Source organism: Thalassophryne amazonica, chromosome 16 (genome assembly GCF_902500255.1).
Source record: "Thalassophryne amazonica chromosome 16, fThaAma1.1, whole genome shotgun sequence".
NCBI classification, from domain to species: domain Eukaryota; kingdom Metazoa; phylum Chordata; class Actinopteri; order Batrachoidiformes; family Batrachoididae; genus Thalassophryne; species Thalassophryne amazonica.
The window spans coordinates 55369397-55392094 of NC_047118.1; the positions used below are offsets into that span (position 1 = coordinate 55369397).

The 22698-nt window shown below is 44.3% G+C and overlaps 1 protein-coding gene across 1 annotated transcript in view; it reads right to left on the bottom strand.

The window, feature by feature from the left end:
• Nucleotides 1–2707, bottom strand: part of LOC117527681 (BAH and coiled-coil domain-containing protein 1) — a 179275-nt gene extending 176568 nt beyond the window's left edge. The window contains exons 1-2 of the mRNA XM_034190135.1: nucleotides 2482–2707; nucleotides 89–413 (exon numbers count right to left, since the gene is read on the bottom strand). Coding sequence (XP_034046026.1) covers nucleotides 89–260 — 172 coding nt within the window. The 5' untranslated portion in view covers nucleotides 261–413; nucleotides 2482–2707. The remainder of the gene's footprint in view (nucleotides 1–88; nucleotides 414–2481) is intronic.
• Between the last annotated feature and the right edge of the window lie 19991 nt (nucleotides 2708–22698).

Here is a 22698-nt window from a genome sequence, read left to right on the forward strand (position 1 = left end):
CGAGCTGCAACAAAAGCACCTTTTACTTTTTTTTTTTATTTTAACACATTTAAGATTGCCTCGTGCAATAGTAAAATGTTTGACTGACCTGAGTGTGGAGCCATCGGGATGTGAGACGGGTAGTATTTCCCCGGCGGGAAGTGACCGGCGTGCTGCACAGAGCCGTGGCCCGAGGGAGCGATCCGAGAGGCCGCTCTGTGCACCAGCGCGCCCCGCTCCGACAGGAGGTGCGCCGGAGCAGCGAAATCCCGTCCTTCCATTCCGAGGAATGTTGAATAATCCGAAATCCGGATAGGAGCAGTGGAGGCAACTCAAATGCGACCCATATAATAATCCTCTCCTTTGGATCTATGTGTTGCATTCAGTCGATCGCAGGCTTCTCCAGCCAAAAACGCAGCTGCCGATCATCTTTTCTGCCAAAGGAGAAAGCCAGTCAAGAAACAACCAATATGCTATGAAATAGTCAGGTTATATTGTATTTAAAAATACATTTATATAAAATAACGTACACAATTCATTCATATGCATAAGATTTCTTTTTGCGCCCAGTTTGCGTAAAGCGCAGCTGCTGCAAGATTTAAAACCGAATTGATCAAATCTAATCAGCATGTACAGCGTTCATATTCACGCACAATCCACACACACACACACACACACACACACACACACTTACTGCAATAATATATATATATATATATATATAGTTAGATCACAAGTATGTATCTTTTATTGTATAAAAAATAGTGGCATTCAGCCTATGCATGTTAAGGTGAATGAGGTGTATTCTGCTGCTATTGTCACCGACTATTGCAGCCGTTTCTCCATCATCACACCTTATTTTCACCGCAGCGTTCATGCATCCAAATGGCATAAATGCCAAATACACGTTTGCACGTACAATACACCACAAAACACGGAGCCCTGCAAATTCATTGGGATCTTTTTATGTTTATTTTATATTAAATCACAAAGCATGATGTTTGCATAAATACTATGCAGCCTATATGTTAAAAATAATAATAAGATTGGGATGAATCAGCTCCTGGAAGAGATGAGTACCCCCACCCTCATCACCACCGCCATTCCTCCCCCCTCTCCCTCTCTGCATACTTGAATGTGTGCATGCACACATGCGTATACGTGCATGTGAATAAATTGCACTCTCACCCTGTCTTCACCTATTTCAGGTCATCTAATCAAGAAAGCAAGGGGAGGCTAAATCTTGTCGTCTTGCGGCAAAATAGCTGATAAAAATAATTAAATAAATGCAATTTCAACATTAAACACTTTTCTGCGTTTCAGTCAGTTTGGAGTGGGGAAGGGGATGTGATTCAGAGATTATTCAAATTTATTTCAAAATATAAATAAATGCTATACGTGTTGCTTTTCTATTATAGATATGCTAATTAATTTGGGGTCCCCATCGGGTGTCTTGAAGGGTGTACAAGGGGTCCCCAACAGCATAATGTCACTATAAATTAAAGTATAACTGATCCAAATTGGTCATGCAGTTATCTTCTCCAGATCAGCCCAGCGATAAATTCCTTACAAACAGGACAAAATGTAATGATTTTGGACATATGTGATTGGCTATTATGTAAAATCATCTAATAATTCGTGTTGTTGTTTTTTGGGTTTTTTTTTATACCACAGCTGATCTGATCCAAGGTGAATGGCCGCGCGTCAGGGGGACTGCCTTTGTCTCCAAACGGAGACGAGTCAGCCATTACCTTCTATTCGCCATGATGTTTCATTCAGCCCATGAATGTTCGATGTTAAAATTTTTAAAAATCCAGCTTTAGCAAAAAAAAAAAAAAAAAAAGCAATCGATTGCTGCTTTACGACGAAAAAAAAATGTAGGTTTTAATTTTTTTTTCTTTTTATACCGCGCCCGCCGCTGCGCTCGCGCTGCTCTTCTTTTATTTTTGCCGTAGTAACTCTGCACATTTCTTTCAGCAAATATCGCCTGTAATTCTACAAACGATCGACGCTCATTCATTTAAAAAAAGTTGTTGCCCAAATCTCATTTAGTAGTACACAATCCCGATGGAAACCAGCGAATGCCGAAACGCCGATTAACCAAATTACGTCGCTCGTGCTGCGAGACAGGCGGCGCCTCGCGATCAGGTTGGCCGACAAAGAGTGCACCGCGGCCGGCTACGAGTCCCGACAACACCCCGGCACTCTCCCAGCGAATCCCGCTTTATTAATAAATCACAGCAAAAATTTACTAAAATTATTTTACAGTAATTTATCGATTCGAATAGTTCGCCAAGAGCTCCCTGTCTTGAAAAATACGCAGGTTGGCAGTCCGGTTAAAATATCTATGCGTTTATTTAAAATAACAACAATACATGTGTTCAGATAATAATAAATTACGCTAAAAACAGCATTTTAAAAATGAATGCCCAGTGTGTCATGTATTCATCTGTAATTATTCTGCATATATTTTTTTATTAATATATATAAAATACTACTTACTGGTATGTTAAATCCTTGCATAACAATAAATTAGAAAATCACAAAATACAGGGAGGGAAAGTGCAAAGCCAACTGCGACGACCATTTAAAATCAAAACGCCAAACAAAGCACGTGTCGGGAGCGAAGTATTTCCACTGTGAGGCCGCGAAGCTTCGGTCCGTGTGCGGGACTCGATCCCCCGGCCAGGCTGGATCGGGGCTCGGATCTCCGAGCGGCGATTTCTCTCCCGGTGCAACTGCGTACCTTGTGTCTCGAGCCGCGTAAACACGCCCTCCAATTGGCTGGTTGCGTGCATGTTAATGAGCTACTGCTGCCTGCCCGGAAATAGGGAAGGATGTGATTGGCCAGCAGGGCGGGCCAATGGTGTGGGGATTGGGAATGTTAAATAGAGTGAAAAGCGCCAGATTTAAAGCACAGGATGATCTACGGCTACAGCATCTCTTATAATAGAGCTTTGCCAGGGGTGTGGTCAGGAATTTATGCGGGGGGAGTGTTTCATTTTGTGTTTTTCAGACTTTGCCTTTTTTAACACACAAAACAATCCTTGAATCTTTTGGTTCAGATGGTGTTTCACGTCTTCCAAGACGAAATTAGACGAGCTTTTGAATACTTCATGAGTCAGTTTCTGACACTATTGGTTCGTTTGGCATTTCAAGTGTTTTGAACAGTGACTTATTTTCTGAAGCAATGCATTTAGCCTAGAGTTTTGACTATTTTTGAAACAGTATAATTTTCTGAAGCAGCTGTCCTTTACTGCTTCATTTTCTGAAGCAGTTGGTTTATTTAGTGCTTCAAATATTTCAGTAAAGTCATTCAATAAATGCATTATCAGTAATAACAATACTTTTCTGAAGCATTGTGTTCATTTAGTGGTTTAGGTGTTGTGAAACAGTATCATTGTCTGAAGCAAGTTTGTCTTTTATATGTTCAAGTATTTTCAGTCATTTTCTGAAGCATTTGGTTGATGAATTGTTCAACATTTTGAAATAATGATTCTTTATCTGAAATAATTGAAAAATTTGATATTCTGACTGTTTTGAAACAGCATTTTTTTCTGAAATTACTGTGTAATTTAGAGTTTCAAGCATTTGAAAAAGTGCATCATTCAAGAAGTTATGGGGAGTGATGGTCTAGTGGTTAAGAATTGGACTTGAGACCAGAAAATCACTAAGGGCCCATTGGCAAGGTCCTTAATCTGCTAGTTGCTCCCTGTGTGTAGTGGGCGCCTTGCATGGCGGCACCCTCACATTGGGGTGAATGTGAGGCATTGATGTGTAAAGCGCTTTGAGCGTCTGATGCAGATGGAAAAGCACTAACTAAATGCAGTCCATTTATGAAGTAATTGGTTATAGTGTTTCAATTATTTCAAGACAGTTAGTCATTTTCAGCAGGAATTGGTTCATTTAGTGTTTCAAGTAGTATGGATTTTGAAAGTGTTCATTTTTTCAAGGCTTTGTGTCTTTGAAGCTTTTCAAACCAGTGTTTTGTCTTATGAAGCAGTTGGTTCAAATATTGAAAAAAAAATAATTTCTGCAGTTTCTAAATATTTGGGAGGGGCTCAAACCACAAATGACTTCTGCTAACTATACTGATGACTAATGATAAAATGTTATTATGTTTAGAAAGTGTAAATAACCTAAAAAAAAAACAAAAAAAAAACGACGACAGCAACAACAAAAATGGGAGAATCACTAACTGAACAGATTAACTCTTTAGTTTCTGTCTCATCTGAAAGTCAGTCCATTCCCAAACTACTACAGTACAAGTATAATCATAGCCAGAAGGGGCGCAATTGAGCATCTCAGCATCACCCAAAACAAACAATGTTTTTCTGCAAAAGATTTATGCGCTTTACAATTGTATTTAGTTTTTATTGTTTGCTTGTTTTGTTTTTTATATATCAGGAGGTCAACAATAAATCTAATTTTAAGTGTCCCAAATATTCCACTAAAAATAAAATTAAGAAATTGTCAAGTTGGAAACTATGTGCATTTTCAAATATAATAATTAAAAAACAAATAAATAAAAAAGTTGGAAGAATGCCATCTGCAAGTTTGTACACAATGACGTCACCATGCTGATCTACAGTCATCACTTAAAATGTCCCTCAAATGTCTGTTTTGTGTGATCACGTTTGTTTTTAACACTGATTCTCCCTTTAAAGTTCAGGTGAATAATAAACACGAACAAAACAGTCAAACAAGCATGAAGAAGTGGGAGGGTCTTATGGCGTCTAAAAATTTAAAACATACTGAAAATATTGTGTACAATAACAAGCAACTCTATCATTTGTGCACATATATGCACAGTGTAGCAATTACATATTTTTGTACGTGATATTGTTATACTAATTTTAATTTTTTAAAGGATTGTATTGATGTAAAAGACATAAACCTGACACAAATACTATCAATACTGAATAATTAAAAATTAAACAACCGTTTTAATGCAGGATTAAAGTATTTTAAGCAGAATCTTAAAAGCAACAATTTTAAAAATCTCAATTACATTCACACTAAATTCATAGTCATGCGTCATTTGATGAAATAAGCAATGTAAATAAAATATCAAACCAGTTGGGTTTTTTTTTTAACTCCACACTAAATCAAGGATTAGACACTTCTGCCCCCCAACACACACACACACACACACACACACACACACACACACACACACACACACACACACACACACACACACACACACACACACACACACACACACGTTATTACTATGTACTTTCGTTATTACATTGTGCTAAATGTTTCCAAATGAACTCTGTGAATATTGCAGGTTTTGATTGGTTGGCACAGCGCCAGAGCATTGTCAGTCACCGACTGTAAACAAGACTCTGATTGGCTGTTGGCCAGTCCGCATTGGACTAACTTTAAAAAAAAAGGCAATAACTGGCCCTGCGGTTTCAAGGCGTCCCGCGTTAGATGATGAAAGGGGATAAGAAGTGACGGTTTCAAGACGCCCTGTAGGCGGACCCTATTGGCCCTGAAGCCATGAGAGTCAAGCATGAATCAAAGGGAGCGCTGCAGAGAGGGGAAATTATATGTTGGATATTTAAAATAATAGAGGATAGTTGACGGAAAATGTAGCGACATTAGGAACGGTAATGAAAACAAGTGAAACGAGCCTCGAAACGGCACGGCGCCATGTTATAGCCTGTACCCTTCAGGGTGAAAAAAGAAGAGAGAGAGAGGAGAGAGAAAGAGAGGGAGAGAGAGACGAATGTTCGGCTGCGGATCGTCCGAGTGAAAGGAGTAAGAAAACCTGCATGGAGGCTGTCACCATTTTAAAGTGTGTCTGCATGAGGTTTGTCACAGCGAATAGAACAAATAAATAGCGACGCAGTTTCAGTTTAAAATGCGCGCTGTGAGACGTGACGGTGCAAATCGCTTCCATGCAGATTAATAACAGCTAAAACGTTTGCCGTATTTTATTATTTTTTTTACACCTTATTCCTTTAACACCTTTTTAATTTCATCAAGATTGCCCTAATATTTTGCCAGATGTATTTGCTTGTGTATTATTATTATTATTAATATTATTATCTGGTATGCATAGACAGCATTTCATTTATGTCTTTGTGTAAATAATAAAAAAATTCCTTCTTTTATTTTGTTATTACAGTGGGGCATTCATCTCCATCACTTTGTAAAATATTTCATATTAGTGTCTGAACACAGGAAGACAAATGACAAATTAATGACACCCCCCCCCCCCCCATTTGTTTTTCTGTCGCTACAGTTGTCTAAATATTTTTTTCACCCATTTCATTCCTGTTTTTATGTATTTACATTTTAGTCAAACAACCTCAGTTTAGCAAAACTCACTTATATTTGTCATTTCAGATTTGCAGCCTAAAATATTGGCTTCCGCTGATTTAATCATGCACGAAATAAACCAGAAATAAAAAAAATATAGTTTTGAAGAGATAAATGTTGAACTGGATTTCATGGGCATCTTGGGGTTTCCTCTGTGTGTCTTTGCAATGTTGTTGAGCAAATCCGACACAGTTCTCCCTCTGCAGTGCCCTGTGTGAGGATTTAGAAACAAAATACCAACATGTATAGTGGCAGCTTCAACTTTTTATCTGTTCAAGTAATTGTATGCAATGTTGCATTGTCAAAGAGGTGGCTCATTGCACGGAAACACATTTGCGTGGATGTTGAGAGACACACGTGCATGTACCCTGGTGTATGCAAGCCACAACACAAAAAACACAGGGCAGACGGAATGATTATTAATGCAAAGGGATTTCTTGAGAAAAGGAGCAGTTTTGCAGTGAGGATTGTCCTTGATCGATGAAGCGTTGATGATTGTCAGTTTGTGCCTCTCACCCGCGTCTGCAGACGGAGATGCAGGCAAGGATGTCAAAGCAAAACCAGTTTTGTCTATGTGTTTAGCTTCACATGCAAAAGATTCAGTATGGTTGGTTATCTGGAAATCTGCAAATGAGTGTTTCACTTTATGGAAATATTTGTGATTATTTCACCCAGCACATCCCTTCTGCAAAGAGCCCATCTATAATGATATATTCAGCATAAATCAGAAGGGATGTGTGGGTTGATGTGCTGTTGGTTGACAACAAACATGACCTTTGGCATGTGAATGTATGTTCTTTAATATCAGTCCATTTATTAATTCAGTCTAAAGGACATGACTTTTAACAAGCTTACGAAAATTAAACTTTTGTGGTGTCTGGGGTTCTGCATAATAAATGTCTGAGTGACAAATGAGATAACCATACTAAAGACTGTCCCCTGTGCAACACTATTGTACATACACAGATATATCTGCTGGTAAAATTATGCTTTTTATAGTTGGATTCGCTGTTGGCAAGCTGCAGCTCTTGTTAAAGGGCAGCTCCAACACATTTCAATATTACTGGCAGGCCGAAAATGGCCAGATTTAAAACTGACCTTATTAATTTATATCATACTGTCTGCATGGACTACACTTATTAAAAATGATGGGACCAAAAGTTAGTTCATGCAAATAGTGCAAAGAAATGTGAGATGTATTATATCTTAAAACATTTATTTTCTGTTGCTTATAATCAGTGTATGACTTTAACTCATACTGTTTGTATTTGTTGGGTTGCATGATGTGTTTTTAATTTTGTGTTTGAATTCTGGTTTATCTTTTAAGCTTTTCTGTTGAGTTGTTTCGATAATTACTGTGGAGCTTACTTTGAAATGTTCCAACTGAATGTGTTATATTATTAAAGTTTATTATATGATTATCAGAAAAGTAACCAAACATGAAAATGCAATATTTAACACATCAGGGCCCTCAGGAGCAGTGCAGAGTTGCTGGAGTAGGTGGGTGATCTTAGATGGTTGCACTCTGGGTCACCACTGCACTGCAAGGTGTGTTTGAAACTTATTAAAATAAAAACAAAACTTGGAAGTGCAATATTTAGTACCATTAACATGAAAAAGAAGGATAATGTGGAATGAAAAGAGCCTCAACTCAGAATGTTGCTGCAGTTGCAAATCAACACTCATATTTGGGAGCATGAGTGCACAACTTATTTGTACAGTGCATCCGGAAATACTCACAGCACTTCACTTTTTACACATTTTTTGTTATGTTACAACCTTATTCCAAAATTGAGTAAATACATTTTTTCCTGTATAATTCTACTCACAATACCCGGTAATGACAACATGAAAAAAGTTTATTTTTTTTATTTTTGCAACGGTATTCAAAATGAAAAACTAAGAAATCACGTGTGTAAAAGTATTCGGATCCTTTGCTCAATACTTTGTTAATGCACCTTTGGCAGCAATTACAACCTCAAGTCTTCTTGAATATGATACCACAAGTTTGGTGCACCTATCTTTGGGCAGTTTTGCCCATTCCTCTTTGCAGCACCTCTCAAGCTCCGTCAGGTTGGATGGGGAGCGTCGGTGCACAGCCATTTTCAGATCTCTCCAGAGATGTTCAGTCAGATTCAGGTCTGGGTTCTGGCTGGGCCACTCAAGAACATTTACAAATTTGTCCTGAAGCCACTCCTTTGATATCTTGGCTGTGTGCTTAGGGTCATTGTCCTGCTGAAAGATGAACCGTCACCCCAGTCTGAGGTCAACAGCACTCTGGAGAAGGTTTTCATCCAGGATGTCTCTGTACATGGCTGCATTCATCTTCCCCTCAATCCTGACTCCCAGTTCCTGCTGCTGAAAAACACATGATGCTGCCACCACCATGCTTCACTGTAGGGATGATGCCTGGTTTGGTGTGATGCCTGGCATTCACGCCAGAGAGTTCAATGTTTGTCTCATCAGACCAGAGAATTTTGTTTCTCATGGTCTGAGTCTTTCAGCTGCCTTTTGGCAAACTCCAGGCAGGCTGTCATGTGCCTTTTACTAAGGAGTGGCTGTCGACCAGCAACTCTACCATACAGCCCTGTTTGGTGGATTGCTGCAGAGATGGTTGTACTTCTGGAAGGTTCTCCTCTCTCCACTCCATGCTGGAGCTCTGACAAAGTCACCATTAGGTTCTTGGTCACCTCCCTGGGTGAGGCCCTTCTCCCCCAATCACTCAGTTTAGACGTGTGGCCAGCTATGAGAAGAGGCCTGATAGATCCGAACTTCTTCCCTTTACTGATTATGGTGGCCACTGTGCTCATTGTACAACCAAAGCAGCAGAAATGTTTCTGTAGCCTTCCTCAGATTTGTGCATCAAGGCAATCCTGCCTCGGAGGTTTACAGACAATTGCTTTGACTTTATGCTTGGTTTGTCCTCTGACATATACACTCAACCGTGGGACCTTATATGTAGACATGTGTGTGCTTTTCCAATCATGTCCAGCGAACTGAATTTACCCCAGGTGGACTCTAATTAAGCTGTAGAAACATCTCGAGGATGATCAGTGGAAACAGGATGCACTTGAGCTTAATTTTGAGCACCATGGCAAAAGCTGTGAATACTTATGTACGTGTGGTTTCATAATTTTTTTTAAAATAAATTTGCAAAAATCTAAAAAACAAAATAATTTTTTTTCACATTGTCATTATTTAGGGTCTTCTCCTTTCACTGCCCCTGACAAAGGCAGTCTCTACATCTGGAGTTGATTCCGGGTTACTGGACTGTGGCTGCCCATTGCTCCTAGTGGTTGAAATGCGTCTAACTGTAATTAGGATGGGTTAAATGCAGAGGACAAATTTCGTTGAATGTACAGTATGTATATATGCAGGTACAATGACAATAATAGGCCCTTCTTCATCAATGACAATTGAATACAACAACCACAAAATGTCCAATCTTGTGTGCCAAGAGGACCCAAAAAAATGACAGAAATTAGCCAGTAGGGAGCACTGCCTTTGGAAGATGTCATTCCAGATAGAGAAATTCCAGTTGCAAGTTTTTTTAAATGTGTGTTATATAATTGAAGTCCACCTGGGGTAAATTCAGTTGATGGGACATGATTTGGAAAGGCACACACTTGTCTATGTATAAGGTCCCAAAGTTGACAGTGCATGTCAGAGCACAAACCAAGCATGAAGTCAAAGGAATTGTTTATAGACCTCCGAGACAGGATTGTTTTGAGGCACAAATCTGGGGAACGGTACAGAAACATTTCTGCTGTTTTGAAGGTCCCAATGAGCACAGTGGCCTCCATCATCTGTAAATGGAAGAAGTTTGGATCCACCAGGACTCTTCCTAGAGCTGCCCGCCCATCTTAATTGAGCAATCGAGGGAGAAGGGTATAGAAGGGAGGTGACCAAGAACCCAATGGTCACTCTGTCAGAGCTCCAGCATTCCTCTGTGGAGAGAGGAAAACCTTCCAGAAGGAACTATCTCCAATCAGGCCTATATAGTAGAGGGGCCAGAGGGAAGCCACTCCCTAGTAAAAGGCACATGGCAGCCCAGCTGGAGTTTGCAAAAAGGCACCTGAAGGACTCTCAGACCATTAGAAACAACATTCTCTGGTCTGATGAGATGAAGATTGAACACTTTGGCACGAATGCCAGGTCTAATTTCTGGACCAAACCAGGCATCATCCCTACAGTGAAGCATGGTGGTGTCAGCATCATGCTGTGGAGATGTTTTTCAGCAGTAGGAACTGGGAGAGTAGTCAGGATTGAGGGAACAATGAATGCAACAATGTACAGAGACATCCTGGATGAAAACCTGCTCCAGAGCGCTGTTGAAGTCAGAAAGGGGCGATGGTTCATCTTTCAGCAGGACAATGACCATAAGCACACAGCCAAGATATCAAAGGAGTGGCGTCAGGACAACTCTGTGAATGTCCTTGATTGGCCCAGCCAGAGCCCAGACCTGAATCTGATTGAACATCTCTGGAGAGATCTGAAAATGGCTGTGCACCAACACTCCCCATCTAACCTGATAGAGCTTGCGACATGCTGCAGTGAGGAAAGAGCAAAACTGCACAAAGATAGGTGTGTTAAACTTGTGGCATCATATTCAAGAAAACCTGAGGCTGTAATTGCTGGTAAAGGTGCATCAACAAAGTATTGAGCAAAGGGTGTGAATACTTATGTACATGTGATTTATTAGGTTTTTATTTTTAATAAAATTGCTAAAATAAAATAAAATAATTTTTTTCATGTTGTCCTGATGAGGTGTTGTGAGTGGAATTTTGGGGGAAAAATGCATTTACAGTTTGGAATAAGGCTGTAACATAACAAAATGTGGAAAAAGTGAAGCACTGTGAATACTTTGCGGGTGCAACATATATATGACAAGTTAATAAATCCTAGAGTTAACAAAATGAGGAATAAATAAACTTTAAACTTCAGAAGCTTCTCAGTAATAGACATCAAAGATATCACATGAATGCACCAATCTTGACCAACACAATTCCTAATTGTGTCAACATTATTAAAGTCATCAGCCATGTTGTTTCCCAGCATCTGCAGAGGATGATTTGAGGTGAGGGGGAGGGGGTGGTGGAGGTTGCATGCCTCCATGGTCATGTGACATCGTGACTGCTGTCACTTGTTTGAGAGAAGAAAAGCGGGTTTGTGATGAGATTGATTTCTCCCTCCAGCTGCAGGCTGGAGGCGCATTGCACAAGCATCGCATGGCCAAACTGGGCAGCGAGAATGCAGATCAGGACAGGGTCCCACAAAGATCCGCTATCTCCCATGGCCAGGGTGAGCCAATCCTTCCTCGTCTCATTCAGAGTCCCTGCGCCCCTTATCCTCTTCCTCTCTGTGACACCCTAAATGGCTGTTAGTGCTGATTTATTCTGATTTCCTGCACCGGTTAGATTAGAAAAATAACACTGCAGATTTATTGGCAGTGAAATGATACTAACGAAGAGTACGTACGTGTTACGGGACACATTGCAGATCCTGCATCAAGTTTAGTGCTAACAGACTGCTGAAATCTGTGGTATGCAGAAGGCTTCAGAAATGATGGAGACCAGATTATGCTACAAATTCAGCAAGATGACGGACAGAGAATCAAACACATATGAGTCACAGCTTATTTGCAATTTCTACAAACTTTAAATCATAGTGCTGATTTCTATCCATCTGAAAACTCTTTAAAGGGGTTGTATTGTGTCAAACCAGATTTTCTACCTTTTACATTTAATTATTAGGGTTGCAGTTTCATATAAATAAAATCAAAGTGCCACAATTGGCTGTGCACATCGAAGCTCATCTACTATCAGAATATGGCCCTGAAAAACTAATTTAAGATATGGGTCCTATGGCACATGGTGTAAAGTGCGTAGTACATAGTCTAAAGTGCACAATGCATGGTCTAAAGTGCATGTATTGTTCAAAGTGCATAGCTCATGGTCAAAAGTGCAGAGCACATGGTCTAAAGTGCATAGTGCATGGTCAAAAGTGTGTAGGGCATGGCAAGGGCATGGTTTAAAGTACATTGTTCATGGACTAAAATGCATACTGCATGGTCTAAAGTGCATAGTGCATGGTCAAAAGTGTGTAGGGCATGGCGAGGGCATGGTTTAAAGTACATTGTACATGGTCTAAAGTGGATAGCACAGTCTAAAGTGCATACTGCATGGTCTAAAGTGCATAGTACATATTCTAAAGTGCACAATACAAGGTTTAAAATGGATAGCACAGTCTAAGGGCCCAGTCCCACTGGCGTTTAGGAGGATTTGCAAATGGATTGCGCACAAAATTGGCTTATATTCGCTTAACATCCGCAATATGCGTGAAACGTGCTTGTATGAGTCGGCCGACACCCGCACACGTCCGCAATTATCCGCAGAGGCACGTTTTTCCGTTACCAGGATTTTTGAGCTGCACAAAATTTTGTCTGCAGATGACATCCGCCTTACATACTCCATACATACACAAACATAATCTATGTGCTGTATATTCGCCGTCATCTGCTGATATTCGCAACTGACAGGGATTTGCGGCTTGGCAGCGGACTGGGACAGTGCGTAAAACGGATATTTTGCGTGCCCATCATGTCCACATCACAAACTAAAATAAGTTGTAGCGACTGCATACAGATTGGCCACGAATAAAGCATTTTTATTACGTCTGCTTTGCATCTGATTTGTGGTGGATGCAAATCAGATGCGCTGTATTCACAGCTGGCTGCCGTTCTTTGTTCTACCAGCTGCCAAGTGCTCTGCGCTGGATGCTGCGTATATAAAATAATTATTTTGTGGTGAATTAATCATTTTATTTTGCAAATTGCCTGTTGAAAACGGCTCTAATCACCTCCTGAATCACAGAGGAAGCTGCAGCTGGGCCATTCGGCTAACAAGCTGCAGAAAGCATTTTAAGATGTCTAAAAAGGTAATTATTTGACTTGTTTACATTGTTAAGGTGTGATAAAACAGTTGCATGTTTTTTCCTTCTTGTCTGCAGCTGTTACAGTATTTATTCCTGTGTTTATAACAGATTTAACTTCTTGTTATAATCGTTCAGACGAGCTGCACTCTGATGCGATCCGCCGACGTCACCACTCGCCCTGTTCACTGCTTGTTTACTCCAATCAACTTGTCCAAGTCCAGCAATTGCTCCAGAGGCTGTATTGTTGGTGTGAATAGTGATGCCGACGGCCCAAGTGTGCTTCATTTATGACCACAATGCAGATGCTGTGCACGCACAACACGTGCTCAATGCATCGTAATACACCCGTAATACTGTCATGATAATCGCAATGCGTCTGATCCGTTTCCTCACTACATGCGTTATACAGCCGTGATTGTTCGTCATATATTCACTATATATTATTAATATATCCGTAATTCATACTGGGACATTTGTCATTTTTGGACATTTTTGTTGCGGACGACAACGAATGCCCGTACTTTGTATACTCAATTCATGCGCAATTAATCCTCTCCCCAGTGGGACAGGGCCCTAGAGCTTATACTGCATGGTCTAAGGGCCCGGTCCCACTGGGGAGAGGATTAATTGCGCATGAATTGAATACACAAATTACTGGCATTCGTTGTCATCCGCAACAAAAATGGCTAAAAATGACAAATGTCCCAGTATGAATTACGGATATATTAATAATGTAAAGCGAATATATGATGAACAATCACGGTTGTATAATGCATGTAGTAAGGAAACGGATCCGACACATTGCGATTATCATGGCAGTATTACGGGTGTATTATGAATGCATCGCGCACGTGTTTGCGCATGCACAGCATCTGCGTTGCGGACATAAAAGAAGCGCACTCGGGCCATCGGCATCACTATTCACACCAACAATACAGGCTCTGGAGCATTTGCTGGACTTGGACAAGTTGGAGTAAAGAAGCAGTGAACATGGCGAGTGGTGACGTCAGCGGATCGCATCACAGCGCAGCTCGTCTGAACGATTATAACAAGAAGGTCAACCTGTTATAAACAGGAATAACTACTGTAACAGCTACAGACAAGAAGGAAAAAACACGCAACTTGTTTTATCAAGCTTTGACAATGTAAACAAGTCAAATAATTACCTTTTTAGATGGCTTAAAATGCTTTCTGCAGCTTGTTAGCCATTCATGCTCGCGAACGGCCCAGCTGCAGCTTCCTCTGTGATTCAGGAAGTATCAGAGCCATTTTCAACGGGCAATTTGCAGAATAAAATGATTAATCCACCACAAAATAATTATTTTATATACGCAGCATCCAGTGAGGAGTGCATGGCAGCCGGCAGAACAAAGAACGGCGTCTGATTTGCATCCGTTGCAAATCAGATGCAAAGCAGACGCAATAAAAACGCTTTTTTCATGGCCAATCTGTATGCAGTCGCTACAACTTATTTTAGTTCGTGATGTGGACATGATGTGCACGCAAAATATCCATTTTACACACTGTCCCAGTCCGCTGCCAAGCCGCAAATCCCTGTCAGTTGTGGATATCAGCAGATGACGGCGAATATACAGCGCATAGATTGAGTATGTATTGTGTATGTATTGAGTATCTATGGAGTATGTAAGGCGGATGTCATCCGCAGCCAAAATTTTGTGCAGCTCAAAAATCCTGAAAATGGAAAAACGTGCCTCTGCAGATAATTGCGGACGTGTGCGGGTGTCAGCCGACTCATACAAGCATGTTTCACGGATATTGTGGATGTTAAGCGAATATGAGCCAATTTTGTGTGCAATCCATACGCAAATCCTCCTAAACGCCAGTGGGACCGGGCCCTAAAGTGCATAGTACATCTTCTAAAGTGTACAGTGCATGGTCTAAAGTGTATGGCACAAAGTCTAAAGTGCATAGCTAATGTTCTAAAGTGCATAACACAGTATAAAGTGCATAGCACACGGTCTAAAGTGCAGAGTATGTGGTCTAACATGCACGGCACAGTCAAAAGCGCATAGTGCATCTTCTAAAGTGCATAGCACAGTCTAAAGTGCATAGTACATCTTCTAAAGTGCATAGCACATAGTCTAAAGTGCATGCATGGTAACTGTAGAGTGCATAGCTCATAATGTAAAGTAGCTCATGGTCTAAAGTGCATAAAACACACTGCAATGTGCATGGCACATGGTCTAAAATGCGTAGCTCATCGTCTAAAGAGCATGCATGATCATAAGAACATAGTACATGCTCTAAAGAACATTGCAGAGGTGCACTTGTGGTGTGTCCAACTCTATTTACAATATACACTGTGTAACGTACAAGGAGTTGTGTTCAGTCACTTAGTTGATTATGGGTGTTTCTTGGGCATACTAATAAGAATTAAGTCCTTGATTCCAAACCTGGAGTCTGGGCCTCTTTGAGGGTGGTGTTGAGGATCACAGAGGTGTGTGAGGTTTGTCTGTTCTAAGGCTGTCAGAATTAGGAGTGCAAAGCAGCCTTTCTTAGATACAAGTAGGGGAACCTAATTTAAACCAATCAGACTGTCATCTGTCATTAACTGCACTGGGATTTGGTACAAGTTTTACAGTGGCTGCCCTTCCTGGCACAAATCCAGTTCTACATGGAGACGCACACACAGCCTCAGGTCTACCCAAGCAGTCTCTCAGCCAAGTACTGTACTACTCTGGACCTTCACTGCTTCACATCTGAGATCTGACGGGATCAGGTGTACGTATTTAAAGCTGTGCTGACAAGGCGAGTAAGAATCTATGATATGAGAAAGATGATTTGAGAAAATGAGGAAAAAATATGTACAGCATATAAATGTGGTGATGGAATTACACTAAATTCTATAACTTTTGCATCATCAACTTTTATATTGTTGCTACACCAAGAAATCAATTACAATGTGATCCAACAGCAGCAACAGTCATCCACCAACCTTTTAAACTCTTAAATGAATCAAGAAGGTGATGAAACTAGTAGACCAGGATGATCAATACAGAGTTGGTGTTTCAGGACTTGCAGCACAGTGGGTTGCATCCTGATGTGAAACTACATGATTTATTTAAGAATCCTCAAACTATATGTTGATATTAATCTGCAGTAACAACTACAATAGCAGCACCGGCATGCGATTAAGACGGAGAAACCTTTTAACAAAGTGAAAACTGAAACTGATTGCAAAAACGGAATCATTTATATTTTGATTTAAATAAATAAATAAAAATACTGTGTAGCTCCTCACCACAACAATAAATCAGTGTTTCTAACATGCATACTGGAGTGGAAACTTCTGGAGTGGTCTGGATTATTTGGTGGGTCACCATGGGGTGGTGAGGCCTTGATGATTTAATGGCCATGACTTAATTTATAATAAATGTGCAAATATGCATTTTATCAGTACATTTCAAGTGTCTACTACAAACAGTACATGTTCATTCACACATACAGTGCACAACCATCAGCTGCAGTCTTTTGTTGAAATTTTGGTAGCAATCCCCCTTTTGACAGAACAGAAATGGAATGTTTGACACCGATTTATGCAAATTAATTCTTTGTGACTCAGAGATACCATAATACATTGATTCCCAAAGTGTGGGTAGGGGCCCACCAGGGCACAATGAAGGTACTGCAGGAGCACCTCAGGTGGGCCATGAAGGTACTACAGGTCATTAAAAATAGAAATTAATAAATAAAAGAACCTGTTTGAGTTTCAATTTTGGAATAAAGTTATAATTAAATCTGAAAATATGATTGTTTTAAAAACGTAATCTGAAGTAATAAAACAGCCACGGGATTAAAAAGTTGTGTTATTCTTCATTCATCGTGTGTGTGTGTGTGTTTGCGTGTGAGGTGCATTCATAAAGTATAACAAAAACAAATGAAGCGTGCGAGTTGTCATTTGGTGGGGAGGTGTAGGGAACCTTTTTGACCATGCATGAATTTTTTTCTCACCCTCGGAGCACATCAGTCATGAGCAGTCATACTTGAACACGCCATGAGCAGCTGTCGGATTCTCATTTGTTATAACATGACAAAACGACTTGGTCAGGCCAGCTAGAAAGTCCCTTTGGCTGCTTGCTTGCGCTTGGGGTCGCCACAGCAAATCCAAGGTGGATCTGCATAAATTGTGCTGATCCAACACAGCAAAGTTAAGTTGACGTACTATTTTAAAAGTAGTTGTAACTACTTACAGGGCAGGTGTGGCAGTCAAGTGGTTATTGCTGTTGGGAAAGTGTAAGTACACGGACCCACAACAGGGGGCGCAAATGAACGGACAATGGAATAGGTCAAATAACAACACTTTACTGTTGCGAACGTGCACAACAAACACAACAGATTACACAATAGATCAGAGGTCAAATTACAAGGTGTCGTGGCAGGTTTCGCTCCACTGAACCACCACCCCAGACGGCCAATCGATCCGGGGATTGTGCTTTAACATCCATGGGATGCCCAAAATCACGCGGGAGGTGGCAGGAGTTACAAAAAACTCAGTCTCCTCCCGGTGGTTTCCAGACACCACCAGAGTTACTGGTGGTGTCTTGTGTGTGAGTAAAGGGAGGAGGGTGCCATCTAGTGCCCGCACCTGCAATGGCGTAGGAAGCGCCACCAGAGGGAGCCCTACCTCCTTTGCCCATCTGCTGTCTAGCAGATTCCCTTCTGACCCCGTGTCCACCAGTGCTCGGGCTTGAAGGGTTAAATCCCCGCTCAGGATTGTGACTGGGAGTCGTGTGGCAATTTGTGTGTGTCTCACTTGAATGTCTTGACCCCCCCTTAGCCCAGTCTCTAAGGGCGAGTGTTGACGTTTTGGCCGTTTGGGGCAGTCTCTCTGTGTGTGCTCTGTTGAGCTGCAGAGAAAACACTCTCCACGGATCAGCCTTCCCATTTTGGCCCTGTGCGTCTCCCTAACAACGTCAACAGGGGGAGCTGTTGCCCCACAAAGCGCTGCGGCTGTGTAGCGTGGGGAGGGCGGCCCCTTTTCGAACCCGGAAGGGAGAGGGGCGGCGCGTATCAGGTCACGTCCTTCGCCTCGCTCCCGACGGCGTTCCTCTAACCGATTGTCTAATCGTATAACGAGATCAATAAGCCCGTCTAAATCCCGCGGTTCGTCCTTAGCCACCAGGAGCTCCTTTAGGACCAGCGACAGTCCGTTTACGAAGGCGGCACGGAGGGCAGTGTTATTCCAGCCGGACCTCGCAGCCGCGATGCGGAAGTCGACTGCATAAGCAGCTGCGCTCCGGCGCCCCTGTCTCATTGACAGCAGCACGGCTGAAGCGGTCTCTCCTCTATTAGGGTGATCGAACACTGTTCTGAACTCCCTCACAAACCCATCATATGTCAGAAGGAGCCGTGAATTTTGCTCCCAAAGCGCTGTAGCCAAAGCGCGTGCCTTGCCGCGAAGCAGATTAATTACATAAGCTATCTTGCTAGAATCAGTCGCGTACATGACAGGACGTTGTGCGAAGACGAGCGAACACTGCATAAGGAAGTCCGCGCACGTCTCCGCACAACCTCCGTACGGCTCTGGAGGGCTTATGTATGCTTCCGGGGAAGGTGGGAGGGGTCGTTGAACGACCAGTGGAACGTCACTGTTACGCACAGGGTCGACAGGAGGGAGAGCCGCAGCAGCGCCCTGAGGGCGCGCCTCCACCTGCGCGGCGAGAGCCTCCACCCTGCGGTTAAGGAGGACGTTCTGCTCGGTCATTAAATCCAACCGAGCCGTGAAAACGGTGAGGATCCGCTGCAACTCACCGATCATTCCTCCTGCGGGCGCCTGTGCACCCTGTTCTTCCATTGGCCGTTCAACAGCCGGTTGATGCCCCTCGGGATCCATGACGTTGGCCGAGATATCCTGTTGGGAAAGTGTAAGTACACGGACCCACAACAGGGGGCGCAAATGAACGGACAATGGAATAGGTCAAATAACAACACTTTACTGTTGCGAACGTGCACAACAAACACAACAGATTACACAATAGATCAGAGGTCAAATTACAAGGTGTCGTGTGGGCAGGCTCGAAGATAGGAGACGCCTGTCCAAAGCAGAACCGGAACCACACGATTTCCTCCGCCACCAGACCCCGGGAATACTGGAGCCGCCATGTCCCGAACTCCCAGGTGGCCACTGCCTCCGCGTGTCGGACCTGGTACTGCTGGCGAGGAACAAAAACACAATTAAACGTGGGTGCGTCTGCACCCAGCAATCTGCACGGCAGGGAAGCTACCTCCACCTCTTGTTGGAGAAAAAGTCTGTTATCACTCACAAAAATCACAAAAAGGGCTTTCTATCAAGCAGTCAGGCTGAGGATATTACCTTTCAGGTAGAACGATATCTCGGCAAAGAGGTGGAGATGACGTCTTGCTGATATACCGATGCAGATCAGATGAGTGGTGACAGCTGTCACAGGTGATGAGTGTCAGCTGTCACCCCGGCTGCTCCTGTGAGGCGGCAGCGCCCTCTGGTGCCTGGAGCCCGCACTCCAGGCAGGGTGCCCTCTGGTGGTGGTGGGCCAGCAGTACCTCCTCTTCAGCGGCCCACACAACAGGACCCCCCCCTCAACGGGCGCCTCCTGGCGCCCGACCAGGCTTGTCCGGGTGGCGGCGGTAGAAATCGGCCAGGAGGGCCGGGTCCAGAATGAAGCTCCTCTTCACCCAGGAGCGTTCTTCAGGTCCGTACCCCTCCCAGTCCACCAAATACTGGAAGCCCCGGCCCATCCTACGGACATCCAAAAGCCGGCGCACAGTCCAAGCCGGCTCGCCATCGATGATCCGGGCAGGAGGCGGTGCCGGACCCGGAGTACAGAGGGGTGAGGTGTGATGTGGTTTGATTCGGGACACGTGAAATACAGGATGGATCCGCAGTGAGGCCGGCAGCTGAAGCCTCACTGCGGCTGGACTGATGACCTTCTGGATTTTGAAGGGACCGATGTAACGGTCCTGTAACTTGGGGGAGTCCACTTTGAGGGGGATGTCCTTTGTCGACAACCACACCTCCTGCCCTGGCCGATACGCAGGGGCCGGGGTCCGCCGACAGTCTGCATGGGCCTTTGACCTCATCCGGGCCCTCAGCAAGGCAGAACGGGCGGCACGCCACACCCGACGGCACTTCCGTAGGTGGGCCTGGACCGAGGGCACACCGACCTCTCCCTCAACCACTGGAAACAAAGGCGGTTGGTACCCCAGACATACCTCGAAAGGGGAGAGGCCGGTGGCTGACGACACCTGGCTGTTATGGGCATACTCGATCCAGGCCAGATGGGTACTCCAGGCCGCCGGGTGCGCGGCTGTCACGCAACGCAGGGCCCTGCTCCATCTCCTGATTGGCCCGTTCTGCTTGCCCGTTGGTCTGGGGATGATACCCGGATGAGAGACTCACCGTGGCCCCCAGTTCCCGGCAGAAGCTCCTCCAGACGTGCGAGGAGAACTGGGGACCGCGATCTGAGACAATGTCTGTTGGGATCCCATGCAGCCGGACGACGTGGTGAACCAGGAGGTCCGCTGTCTCCTGGGCCGTCGGGAGCTTCGGGAGGGCCACGAAGTGGGCCGCCTTGGAGAATCGGTCCACTATCGTGAAGATGGTGGTGTTGCCCTGGGACGGCGGGAGACCCGTGACAAAATCCAGGCCGATGTGGGACCAGGGGCGATGGGGCACGGGCAGCGGCTGGAGCAGACCCGAAGCCCTACGATGGTCAGCCTTGCCCCTGGCGCAGGTGGTGCAGGCCTGGATATAATCCCGGACGTCGGCCCTCTAGGGACGCCCACCAGAAGCGCTGCCGGACAACTGCCACGGTTCTTCGCACCCCTGGATGACAGGAGAGCTTAGAGCCGTGACAGAAGTCCAGGACTGCAGCCCTAGCTTCTGGTGGGACGTAAAGTCTGTTCTTCGGCCCAGTTCCGGGGTCCGGGCTTCGTGCCAGGGCCTCCCGGACGGTTCTCTCTACGTCCCAGGTGAGGGTGGCCACGATAGTGGACTCCGGGATGATGGGTTCCGGTGGATCCGACAACTCCGTTTTGACTTCATCTTCATGTACCCGGGACAAGGCATCCGATCTCTGGTTCTTGGTCCCGGGACGGTAGGTGATCCAGAAGTCAAAACGGCCGAAGAACAGTGACCAGCGGGCTTGCCTGGGATTCAGCCGCTTGGCGGTCCTGATATACTCCAGGTTCCGGTGGTCAGTGAAAACCGTGAATGGCACGGACGTTCCCTCCAACAGATGTCTCCACTCTTCAAGAGCCTCTTTCACCGCAAGGAGTTCTCGATTGCCGACGTCATAGTTCCGTTCGGCCGGGGTCAACCTGCGGGAAAAATAGGCACACGGGTGAAAGACCTTATCGGTCTTCCCGCTCTGGGAAAGCACAGCTCCTATCCCTGAGTCCGAGGCGTCCACTTCAACCACTAACTGGCGACTAGGATCGGGCTGCACCAAGAACGGGTGCAGCCGAGAAGCGCCGTTTCAACTCCTTGAACGCGGCATCGCAACGATCCGACCAGGTGAAGGGAACTTTTGGTGAGGTCAGGGCTGTCAGGGGGCTAACTACCTGACTGTAGCCCTTAATGAACCTCCTGTAGAAATGAGCAAAGCCGAGGAACTGTTGCAGCTTCCTACGGCTAGTGGGTTGGGGCCAGTCTCTCACCGCCGCAATCTTGGCCGGATCAGGAGCGACGGAGTTGGGGGAGATGATAAACCCCAGGAAGGACAAAGAGGTGCGGTGGAACTCACACTTCTCGCCCTTCACAAACAGCCGGTTCTCCAACAACCGCTGCAGGACCTGACGTACATGCCGGACATGAGTCTCAGGATCCGGAGAAAAGATGAGTATATCGTCTAGATATACGAAGACGAATCGGTGCAGGAAATCCCGCAAGACATCATTAACTAATGCTTGGAACGTCGCGGGGGCGTTTGTGAGGCCAAACGGCATGACCAGGTACTCAAAGTGACCTAATGGGGTGTTGAATGCCGTCTTCCATTCGTCTCCCTTCCGGATCCGAACCAGGTGATACGCATTTCTAAGATCCAGTTTAGTAAAGATTTTGGCTCCATGCAGGGGGGTGAACACAGAATCTAATAATGGCAACGGGTATCGGTTGCGAACCGTAATCTCATTCAGCCCCCTGTAATCAATACATGGACGAAGTCCGCCATCTTTCTTGCCCACAAAAAAGAAACCTGCCCCCATCGGGGAGGTGGAGTTCTGGATCAGCCCAGCAGCTAATGAGTCCCGGATGTAGGTCTCCATTGATTCCCGCTCAGGTCGTGAGAGGTTGTACAGCCTGCTGGAAGGGAACTCAGCGCCTGGAACCAAATCAATGGCACAATCGTACGGACGGTGCGGGGGAAGGGTGAGTGCCAGATCCTTGCTGAAGACGTCAGCAAGATCGTGGTACTCAACTGGCACTGCCGTCAGATTGGGCGGGACTTTGACCTC